Source organism: Tachypleus tridentatus, chromosome 7 (assembly GCF_004210375.1).
Source record: "Tachypleus tridentatus isolate NWPU-2018 chromosome 7, ASM421037v1, whole genome shotgun sequence".
Taxonomy (NCBI): Eukaryota; Metazoa; Arthropoda; class Merostomata; order Xiphosura; family Limulidae; genus Tachypleus; species Tachypleus tridentatus.
Window position 1 is genome coordinate 44,545,531 of NC_134831.1, and position 12,566 is coordinate 44,558,096.

The 12,566-nt window shown below is 30.9% G+C and overlaps 1 protein-coding gene across 10 annotated transcripts in view; it reads right to left on the reverse strand.

Moving 5' to 3' along the window:
- LOC143255559 (ribosomal protein S6 kinase-related protein-like) overlaps window positions 1–12,566 on the reverse strand; it is an 82,068-nt gene that overhangs the window by 40,003 nt on the left and 29,499 nt on the right. For all 10 annotated transcript variants that reach the window (XR_013030717.1, XR_013030715.1, XR_013030718.1 and 7 more), the window contains exons 7-11: window positions 12,071–12,111; window positions 10,808–10,835; window positions 8,527–8,616; window positions 4,806–4,894; window positions 1,638–1,748 (exon numbers count right to left, since the gene is read on the reverse strand). Coding sequence is in view for 4 of the 10 variants with exons in the window: in XM_076511398.1 (XP_076367513.1) it covers window positions 1,638–1,748; window positions 4,806–4,894; window positions 8,527–8,616; window positions 10,808–10,835; window positions 12,071–12,111 (359 nt within the window). In the remaining 6 variants the exon portion in view is untranslated. The remainder of the gene's footprint in view (window positions 1–1,637; window positions 1,749–4,805; window positions 4,895–8,526; window positions 8,617–10,807; window positions 10,836–12,070; window positions 12,112–12,566) is intronic.

The following is a 12,566-nucleotide window of genomic DNA, read 5'->3' on the forward strand; positions in this document are numbered from 1 at the left end:
AAAAGCCATAAAATTATATTACCTGCAATCTATGTGTCTCTATATATATATATATCATTTGATAGCTGGTATAACTTTCTTATATTTTACCTAAAAGACTGTTTGTTGAATTTTGAAGTGATAGACTGGAAGGAAGACAGCTTGTCAACACCACCAACTGTAAACTCTTTACCAATAAATAGTGGAATAAATTGTCACATAACTAACATATGGCTAAAAGGGCAAACACTTTTGGTTGTGGAATTTATACTCACAACTAGCAGATTAGTCAAGTGTCCTAACCACCAGACCATGTAAAACATACCTCCATAGAGCTTTGCACATGAGGCACAAAGAAACATCTTTAAATTTGTTATAGATAGATTTTGTTGAAATTATGAGTTATAAGTTGTGCTTCATAAATAAGAGATATGGGATAACACATGAAATTATTAAGTCTACTGACTGAACTTGTGTGACCATTACTTTGTATCATGGTATGAATGAAAAATAAACACACATGAACATCTAACTTGGCTTAAATTATTTACTATATTATTCTTTTTACGATTGAATTATATATTTTGTGAAGTGAATAAGAATACTTATGAACAAAGCAGAAATACAGACAAAGCTCATAAAAGGTGTCAGGTTCAGGCAATTAATACAAACTTCTGATCAAAGTGACCTAACTACATAGATTAGATTCAAAAACTATTCCAGTATTAAAAATTATGTCCTTACATTCTTACTTATAAAAGTTAGAATGAATTTTTTAATTAGTTAAGATGTGTTTGATATTAGAAGTATTTTTGGTCATAATTTTAATATCATCCACGGTTCAACCAGCTCAGAGGATTGAGGTTAGTCCTAAATTCATATACCAAGTTAAAAATGCAAAATATTTTTGGAATGATAATATAATAATAGAAAATAATAACATAATAAATATTCTAAACAATACTGTTTTTGAAAGCAACATTAACAAGAAGATTATATGACCAATTAAAGTTGATTATTTGTTCTGTTGCATCATGTAAACAACAGTCTGAATGTTCTTTGAAAAACATATAATATTAACATAACCAACTAAATAAGGCAGTGACAAAAATGACAAGTCCAAAAATAGAATAGCCTTAATTTTTTGCAACAAAACACTTTTTACATACCAAGATAATTTTTAAACACAATGTCCACAGAACATTAAGAAAAAAATTAACTTCCAGCACAAATATTAGTTTATCTAAAATACTTTATTAATATAGACTACTTGAAACAAGAAAAAAATAGGCCTAACACACACCATACTCACAGATGAAGTCTTATTGTTGAGTTTTATTAGTTAAAGGTAAATTATGATAAATGGTGTGTGTTTTCTTAAAGCAAAGCCACACCGGGCTATCTGCTGAGCCCACCGAGGGGAATCGAACCCCTGATTTTAGCATTGTAAATCCATAGATTTACCTCTGTACTAGCAGGGAGGCATGATAAATGGAACTTAAGAAAATAGGCCTAACTTAACAGATAGTCAAGTATCACCTTTGTTGTTTATAATAATTGTAGCATGATAAAAATATATACACTGTGAAAAATAATAGTGGTTTTATAGTGTCTGCATATAATAATAAGAGTATTAAAAATGAATCAAAGCACCCTACTTGTCGGACAACATGTCTTGCTCCATCACTGTAACTCTCTGGAAGTGTATAGTTGGTACTTTCTACAAGCTTTTGCATCTTGCTGTGATCATGAACTGATTCAACAGGATACTAAAGTTAAAGATTTCACAAATGGATCACAAAATTAAAATATGATTCTCCAACAACAACACACATAATGAAGCTGTTTGTACTTGTTTATTCATCATTTTTACTCTTCAGAAAAAGAAAGCATTGAAATAAACTAATTAACAGTTTTTCAAGATTTATTTTCCTAATTAATATAAATAAATAAATAAATATCAACTTAACTTCTTTTTAAGTAGAAACAAAACAAGAGATTTTAAAATGAACCTTTAAAAACAAGCTGAATAATCTTAAAACATTTCTGGATCTATTACCTTTTATTGACTATTATGTAAGGGATTATATCAAATATTCTTGTATTTCAAAAAAAAAAAAAAAATCTATGAACCAATTAAATGTGGTAATCTTAAGATTTAGTAATGGTATAAAAACGATCAAATCCTTGACAAACTTTGTGCCTAACATCCTTGGACCTATACTTTTCTGCACATTCTATTTTCTCATCATATTCTAGTCTTACAAATAACTTGATCCTTGAATTTCAATAACTGAAATAAACTTACTATGAAGGAGAGGAGGAGAAAAAATAACCTTGGTTTCCAAAACTGAATCATAAATCATGTGAGTCAGCAAACATGTTACATTTTTTTTCTATTAAAATACATGTTATTAAATAAACAACAATGAAATATGACCCTAAACATCTACAAATAATAAAAGGACACAAAGCCACCATGATGAACTCTTTGAGTCCAAAATGTTTATTAATCTACAGTGTGTTTCAAACAGCATAAAAGCTAAAAACTTAACAAGACAATACACGCTATTTATGAAGGTTTACAAGGACAGTCGTGTTTCCAGTACAGATCAGTATCTCTTTATAACTCTGCCTTTGACTGCAGAGAGTTTATTTTTGGCAAAAATTTGGACTATGTTCTGAGAAAAAAGTTGAAATAACTTTCTATACACAAGCTGGGTCATTACAGCTAACATTGTAATCACCATGTAACTATATATATATATATATATATATATATATACATGTAGTAAGTGTATCTTCCAGAAATGCTATGGGAAGCTTTAGTACACATCACAAGGTTGTTATACACAAATATTTCTTTCTGAATTTAAGAAGCCTTCACTGAGTCAGACTGAGTGCAGGGAGATTTCCACATTAAGAATAAAGTATGTATTTTTAATTTTGAAGTATTCAAATTTCATTTGCATAACTTCTAGAATCAACTAATTGAATATTAACACTTTTTGTTTTAGTTTTATTTCTTATTTTGTCTACCCCAACACTAACTGTATTAACTATGATCAACTTGACTCACCTTGTAATCACCAGATAACTTTATAAATATGAAATAAATCTACTTTACCCTTTCTTCTTTCTAGAATTTCTGCACACCGAAACATACAATTACACATTTCATTTTTGCAGCCAAAGTTAAAGGAATTTTCAATTAGTTTTATCTTATTATAGTTACACTTACACCCTCTCAGAATACAGTGCTACCTCTTGTATTACACTGGACAACCTTGTTTAAATAAATGGTCAAACTACCAGCATGCACACTCAAATTATGCAAATATAATTTCAGCTTATTGCTTATATCTCCATACAGCTTTGCCACTACAAACTGACAGTTTAGCTCAAGAATACTTAGAAATATAAGTGTAAAGTTCCATGGAAAGCTAGAAGGTCATACTGAGGTAGAAGATAGTCTAAAGCTGGCAGTTCAGACTGAAAAACTGTCACATGATACAGTGAAACAAAAGTTTAATATTTTACAATATTAAAATTTGAATTATAAACTATGTTTTGATGCAAAGTTTATTGACATATATTGATAATAAAACTTTGTAGTTAAATCTGAATGTAACTTCGTAAAAACAAGTTGTGTTTGACCCATCTGCACTCAAAAAATTAGAGATGTATTTCTATTATGATGACCATCAGAGATGCCACCCCAGGGAGAACTGTTTGTACTAGTAATAACTAATCATAGTTTTCACACTTGATTGAAAAAAATCTGAGGAAAAGTGAAAGGATTTCTCCTGGTAACTACTGCATGGGAAAAGTTTTTTTTAAGAACTCCATTTTTGGAGTATATTTACAAGTTATATTAATAAAGATATAATCAAACCCTTATGTATAGTCATAATGAAATTCATGTTCTGGTTGTGAGAAGAGTACTTTTTTTTTTAATTGTTTTCTGTGATAAATAAATGGTTGTTACACACACTGTAGCTATTGTTTTTAATTGAATAAATCTAGAATAGCCTAACTGCAAACTTTTTTAATGAAGTTTGGTTTGTGGTGGCATTCAATGGATGGCACCACATTGTATACATTATTTTAGTCACATACATGCTACATACGTTATAGTAAGATGTTTCTTTACAGGGAAACACGTATAACTTGTAAATATATTTTCTAAACAGTTTTACAATTAAATGCTAATTGCTGGTCTTTGTGTATCTGTTTACATATATTACAGAGTAAATATTCCTGTATTTGTTTACAAATGTTACACAAAGCCCTGTATGCATTTACAAACCTCACATATACAAGTTCTTTATTTATTACTATGAATTATGAGGTATGCTTTATCTGTTAGAATAAATTATAAGAAAGAAGTGTTATGGGTATGTTTTTAGGTGAGAATTGAATCAAAACTATTTATGTAATCATAAATAGCTTTTCAATGAGACAAATGTGCTTAACAACTGGTGCATATGCACTAAAAATAAATATTGTTTTTCAGTAATTTGAAATTATTGCTTCATGTTTTATGTATCTCTAAACACGAATTACAAAACATGATGTTATACATATTATAAATTACAGTGCATGAGATGCTATGTCAACATAAATTATGTTTCATAATGCACTTTACCTATTAACACAAATTTTGTTGCAAGATTGGGTTATAGGGTTTCTATTTCATTTCTAAATAACATTACCAATAATCTTTTACCACATTTACTGCAATCACATTGTCACTTACAATGACAGTCTGTATAAACTAATAACAGTTTCTGATAGATTTGTGTGTAAAAAGTAAAAACTCTTACCTGTCCTGTTAGCAAAGCATACATAATAATACCAAGTGACCACCAATCTACTGCTTTAGTATACGATTCCATCTTTAGAATTTCAGGTGCTGTAACAGAAGGTTTAAATATTGCTCTTAATTAAATACATCTAGGGTTTATTTCTAAGATGGTATCTTAAGTTATACATGTATTTTCTGATAATATCAATAGTGACATTGCTGTTTATGAAGGGGATGAAAAAGCTTTACATATGCTCAATAACTTAACACACAAACTAGTTTTTCTTCATATCAGAGGTAGAGCAGTGCAAAAAAAGATAATTTGCCAAGTCTGCATGCATACATCACTGTCATAGTTAGTAGCCTATACTGTCAACAAGATTTAGGTTACCAAACAAGTCATCAACAGTCTCTCTATTGTAAAGAAACAGTTTCAAATTCTTACCACTGCCACCAAAGAAAATCATTTTCAGGGCTTCATGGAAGATAGTGACAGGTAAGTAGCCAAAATGTGAGATAAAAGCTATGTAGCAATTAGTATTTAGTAATAATAACAAAAAGTAACTTATTAATAAGTTTAGGTGATCATTTAGACTACTGATCATGAAATAATTAATATCCAATCAACACAACCATACTACAGGGATCACCAAACTACGGCCTGAGGGCCATATACGGCCCTCGAGGTCATTTTGTCCGGCCCGCCAGCAGCTAGCTGCTTAGAAATAAAAAGTGACATTTCATCAAATGTCCGATTGTCATAACAAAATAAACCACACAGATAGTCGCTTTGAGCTGACAAACACAAAACATTATGATAAAAAGAAACAAGGCTGTCACGCGCATTTTTAACCAATAGGAAAATTTTTCTTTCGTCCTTGCTGCCCATTTACTCATGTCGAGGCACGTATCTATGAAAGCATTAGGATTTCGAAAACAAGTACAGACTTAACCCTCATCCTATCAACTCATCTTGCAAGTTCAGCGGCCTAGGGTTATCGCTTCAGCAAGCTCATTTCTTTGGTAGTCGGGTTATGAGCTTTTCGTAACTCGTTCTTAGGTAAATGTCACGGCAAACATACGTTTCAATATATTTTGTTTGTGCATTCTTGGACCAGTACAATACTTTTCTCACAGCATTCTGTGTTTTTCATTTTCAGATCCTGTTTTTTTTCACCATCATTATGGCTTCTTTTAAAAGAAGAAAAGTGGACTATGAACGTCATGCTTTCAATGAAGAATGGGGAGAAAACTTCTTTGTGGAAACAAAAAACCAGAAAGCTACTTGAGTGATATGCACCGAAAGTGTTGCTGTTTTGAAAAAGTAGAATCTTCAATGTCACTATGAAACAAAACATCTATCAACATATTTGAAATTTTCAGGAAAGTTCCGTTCTGAGAAATTTGAATCCATGAAATGTGTTTTTGAATCTCAAAAGAATCTCTTCACGAGAAAGTTTGCTGAAAATGAATCTGTCACTTGTACAAGTTACAAAATAGTGCAAAGGATGGCAGAGCGAGGAAAACCTTTTACCGACGGCAACTTCATCAAAGAGTGTATGATAGAAGCAGCAAATGAGCTGTGTTCTGAAAAAGTCAATTTCTTTGAAAGTATCAGCCTTTCAGCAACTTCATTTGTACGGAGAGCAGAAGAACTTGGAGAGAACATCGCATTACAGATACACCAAAAAGATAAAAACTTCCTATGGTATTCTCTGGCACTGGATGAGTCTACTGATCTCTCAAGTTCGTCACAACTTCTCATGTTCATTCGTGGAGTTAATTTGGACTTTCAGATCACAGAAGAGTTGGCATCAGTTTGCAGCATGCATGGAAGAACAACTGGAGAAGACATTTTCATAGAAGTGCATAAAACTTTGCAAGACTATAACCTTCAGTGGAATCAGCTTAGAGGTGTAACAGTTGACAGAGGAAAAAACATGACTGGAGTAAAGAAGGGTCTGGTGGGGCTGATCAGGAAACAGTTGGAAGATCTTCAACTCTCAAGCACTCTGTTCATACACTGCATCATACATCAGCAAGCACTCTGTGGAAAAGACTTAGATATTTCTTGCATATTAAAACTAGTCAGTTCTGCAGTGAACTTCAATCGGGGTCATGCACTTAATCATCGCCAGTTCAAGGCGTTTCTTGAAGAAATTGATTCGGATTTCTGTGACTTGTCTTATCACACAGTGGTGAGGTGCAGTAAAGTCTTGTCTCATTTTTATAAGCTGAGAATAGAAAGAGATATATTTCTTATCGAGAAATATAGAGCCAATCCACCTCTTTCAGACCCAACCAGGTTGTCAAAGTTGTCATTTCTGGTTGACATCACATCCCACATGAATGAATTGAACTTGAAACTTCAGGTGAAGAATAACCTTGTCTGTGATCTCTATGGAATCATTAAAGAATTTTGGAGAAAGCTGTGATTGTTTGAAGCACATTTGGAAGGAGGAAACCTCTCTCATTTTCAGTGTTTCAATGAGTTTCATGCTGGAATCACAGAAGATGTCAACCTGGAATTTCAGAAAAAGATTATTGGCGATTTAAATAAACATTTTTAGAGAGATTTTCGGATCTCAACAGAATCGAAAGTGACATTCTCCTCTTTCAGAATCCTTTTGATTGTGTCATTGATGACGTGCCAGTGGAACTTCAACTAGAGGTCATCGATTTGCAAGGAAATTACTTGTTGAAAGCAAAACATTCAACTTATTGAATTTTACAGCTGCATACCTGAAGATGATTTTCCAAAGCTGAAGCAGTTTGCATCTGGTATGGCATCAGTGTTCGAACAGCTTATGTCTGTGAACAAGCATTTTTAAAAATGAAGTATGTGAAGTTGATACATTGAGCGAGGTTGACTGATAGGTTTGAAAGCAATTCTAATGACTGGATGCAGCAATTCAAAACAAACATTGAAGATATTTTGAAAGCCAAATGCCAATTTTATAAGTCTTACTAACTTTTTTGCGGCTTAGTGAAATACAGATATGTACTCACTATGCGTGATGTGACAATTGTTTTTGCTAATGTCACCTTCTTTGATAACCTTTTGGTAAATAAAAATGTTGGTTGTATTTCTGTTTGTTTTTTATTATATGTGTGTATTGCATGCTACTCCCACATGGCTAATGTGGCATCCTGAACTTAGTGTTAAGTCTTTTACAAAGAGCTTTCGTTTTAGCTTATGAGTATTGAACATAATAATCATGCAGCCCGCACTTCTCATTCCCCAAGTAATCTGGCCCCCTGTGAAAAAAAGTTTGGTGATCCCTGTCTTACTATTATAAATACCTGCATGGACAAATGTATGGTGATGACACAAGTCTGCACCAAAACAATTACTTGACCAAATAAATGTACTTCTGTTATACTTATGATACTTTTTGAGAAAAATTAACTATAACTCCAAAGTAACAAGATACAATGATTCATGAATAGCTTATATATCTAATAAACTCCAAAGTAACAAGATACAATGATTCATGAATAGCTTATATATCTAATATCTTTGTACAATAAAGTAAATATTTTGGTTCACACACAAACAACAGGTAATTCACCATAGATACCTGTATGTTTACTACATCATTCTACTCTGAAGAACAGTTGTAACAGACCTGACTAAAACTGATGGGGTTGATTCAAGAAAACTTATACATCATTATTTGATGATTCCAAACAGGTAAACTTGTTTATGAATAAAAAGAGATAATAGTATTGATACCTACCCATATACTGAATGGTGCCACAGATGGTGTTGGCTCGTTCACCATAAGCTAACCACTTAGCTAATCCAAAATCAATCAGCTGAACATGGCCTGAGGCAGAAATTTATAGAAAAATGTTAGTCTACGTAAAAACTTTCAACTGATCTGTTTATGACTACTATTCACATGCAGTTGAGCTAGCAAAGGTATAGTTTACCATTATTCTGTCTCTACATTACTGAACAGTACTTCTTTATATTATATTCTTGAAGATTTTCAGAAAAAATATGAAATATTGGGTGTCACTCCAAGCAGTTATCAATCTGTATTTTGTTTTTAGAGGAACATAGTTTCAAGATCAAGCTTAAATCAGACCTACAGCCCATAATACATTTAATTTTGCCAGTTTCTGGACAAGCTGAAGCTTATATTGCTTTACCTATGTGGTTTTTTGGGAAATGCAAGTTGTTCATCACACAACATTGAATTTCAAATTTCATGCCCATATTCAGATCCACTTTGTAGTTAATATTTTACTAACAGATACATTTTAGTGCTACTCAGTTAGAGCTACTTTTTGGAATTTACAGTAATTAAGTAACAAGAAAATTACCAAATACATCACTAATTAATTAACAAATCCATCATAACTTTACAGCAAAACTTAACAAATAATTAACTTATTAAAATACAATATTAAAAACATTAATTATCAATTTTCATTCAGCTAGTAACTTTCAAGTTTTAAAATACCTCTTAAGTCCTACATCACATTTTCCCTTCAATAGGCAACAAGTGCTAGAATGGACTGTAACAATAAAACCATAAAAATCAAAGATTTCAGTGAAATGTGCATTAACATTAAACACAGGTAGCTTTAAGTTGAAAGAAGTGTTTTTACAACTTTGTTTTTATCATAAAACAAAACTAAATTATTAAACAAACATGAAATATGATTGTGTCTTTGGTTTTTGTGTCTTACTTGTCATGTACAAGCCCAAAAGTTTCAGAAAAATTTAATTATTTTTGACTGCAGGTTATAAAACAAAACAACTGTGCAGCATTATGTTAAAAACTGTACAAAGTGAAACAAGACACTGCTACTAGAACATGACAGCTAGAAACTTGACCTTATTAAGATAATGGACTGAGATTACAGTTTAGTAAGTGGGTTATTACCGATATATGTTTCATTCTTTAAGACTTAGTTTGTTTTTTGAAATTTACACAAAGTTACACAATGGCTTTTTGAATTCACAGAAGGAAGGCAGAGAGACATACCCACTGCCAACTCTTGCACCACTCTAACTGAATAATGGGATTTTGCTATTACTCTAATGCTCATGGTTTCAAAGTGAAGAGCACAATGACATGCACATCATGGACCTTTAGGTCCACTGTCTAGCATGTTACTGTCTATGCTGCACCTGACCCACACTATATGAAACATATCATTATCCTTCAAATTTATAAATTTTTGTTTATAATGATGGACTTTAGTAAATAAATGTCCCTGTGCCCACATACTCTGTATTCTGCTAGTCATGCACAATACCACTTGTGTAAAAGTTATATTCTAAAACACATACAGCAAATTATTATAAAAAAGACTGTGAAATATTAACTCGTGTTACTTCTCATAAAAAATTAACTGAACCACACATTTTTACAACATATAAAACAGTTACTTAAGAATATTTCTTCAAAATCAAATATTTCACTTAACATTAAGAAGCTCATATCCAAGGTATATGAGACAGTAAGAGCTTGATAAATGTAAATAACACAGCACATATCTGGAAACAGATAGGTAAGAGTTTTTGTCTGCAGACTAAAATCCATCAAAATGGCCTTTCCTAGGCATAATTTCAAAGTATGATTTAAATTTAATGTGAAGTAAACATGTTTTGTGTTTTATTGCAAACAGTGTTCTTATACTTTTTGGTCTAAGCTGCGATCTGATTTTTTATGTACAGACAATATTTTAAAATATTAATTGAGCATGTATATAAAAGGTCTAAGTATTAATATTGAAAACATTTCACTAGTCTCCTGTGATTACCAGTTTGGTTCATCTGCTATGTGAAATTTATCTGCTTGTAAGTGGTTCCTGAAACGTTTTTTTTTCCCAACAAAGTCAAATTAAAATTTAATTCTAAGAGTTGTACAAAATGTTTCATAACACATCTGGAGTTGTACGTTTTCCTGGTCAATAGATATGTTTCACTCAAAATTATTATTGGAAACTTTCATGTATGAAAATCACTACTCAACAATCAAGCATAATTTATTAGATGCTTACCTTTTTCATCTAGAAGTATGTTTTCCATCTTAAAAAAACAAAAACAAACATTACCTGTATACAAGTTCTTATTTATTTACAAACATATATATATATATTTGCTTCTACATTTAACTCTTAATCTTTTTAAACATGGAGTGGAAAATAAATTTTTAAACAAAATTATTAAAACATTTAATAATTCAGTTTATATCCATAATTTCTGTTTACATATATATATCCATGTATATGTTTATACATATAAAAATAATGGATATGACTGTAAAGTTCACAAGCAAAATCACTTTATACATTATCTGCTCTATAAGATTGGGTTTAGAGTACAGAGCTTAAGTAATACAGATGATTATAGCTCAATATAAAATTTTATAATAAATACATAAAGAAATATATTTTCAAAAAATATTAATACTGATAGAGTTAAGTGAATTACAACCAAAAATCAAAAGAAAGAACTGCATCAAAAACAGCAAATTCAAACTTCTGACTAATTATATTAGTTTGTCATAACCAAAAACAAGCCAAAACAAAAATAAAATAAAAAATGCTTTGCTAATTTACTTTATATTTTTTGTGAGACTGGCAAATGGGGATTAAGACTGACAGACTGTGTATCCCCACTGCAATGTGAGTCCTACTTTTGTAGTCACCTCCAAAATCTAGGGCACATTTTATATTCCACTTTACAGTTTGTACCCTGGGATTCTTTCAATTAGTGCAGCATTTTTTTGTTTTATTTTTGTTTCAGTGTTTGGTTAATATAAACAAATATATAAACATATCTAAAAATATAGTGTGGATGTCACAGTATTATAAACTCTTGTTTTTTCTCTTTAAACTTCATTAGAAACAAATTACGTATACAGTTAATAAACATAGATATTATACACAATATAAACATACACACCATAACCTAGACAAATACAAAACCACCCATTCCAGTTGAGCCTACAGAAATACATACATACATACAGAAATAAGAAACCATTTCACTTAAGCATACGATTATATATGCATATATAACCTAGAAAAACAAGAAACCTTTCCATTTGTGCATACAGTAATATATATATACATATAATCTAGACTAATAAGAAACCATCCTAGTTGAACACCCAATAATACATACATACCACAACCTTGGAAAATACAAAAAAAAACTTCCCCCTTTAATGGCATATCTTCTGATGAAAGAACCTAATTAATATGGACTTTTATTTATTTTACAATGTACTTACAACTAATGTACAAATGTTCACCTACCTTTAAATCTCTGTATATAACTCCAGCATTATGAAGGAAATCTGGTAAAAGGAATGTATAATCATTAATAAAGATGGACCTTGTAAACATAACTTAAATTTACTTAATTTCAAAGGCAGTGAAAAACTATTTTTTTATTTCTTTGCTATTTAACAGTTCTACCTCTACTAAGTTATAACAGTTTTTGCCAACATAAATCATTTTCACAACTAAGTTCTTGAGTTTTTATCTTAACAATGTGTGTGTATAAATGAAATTAAAACTTAAAAACAGACTTTAACCCTTTTGCATCAGGTCAGAGTTCAAAGGCCATGTTATCATATTTGTTGACCAGAATTCAAAATTTTATTAAACACCATTTTATAAACTTATGTCAATAAGTTTGAAATCAAATTGTAGGTTATAAGTTGTTTCATATTGTTTATGATACTGGTTAAAATTGACTATAATTGATTAAAACAATCATGTTGTTATCTGTCAGTGTTATTGATGAAAC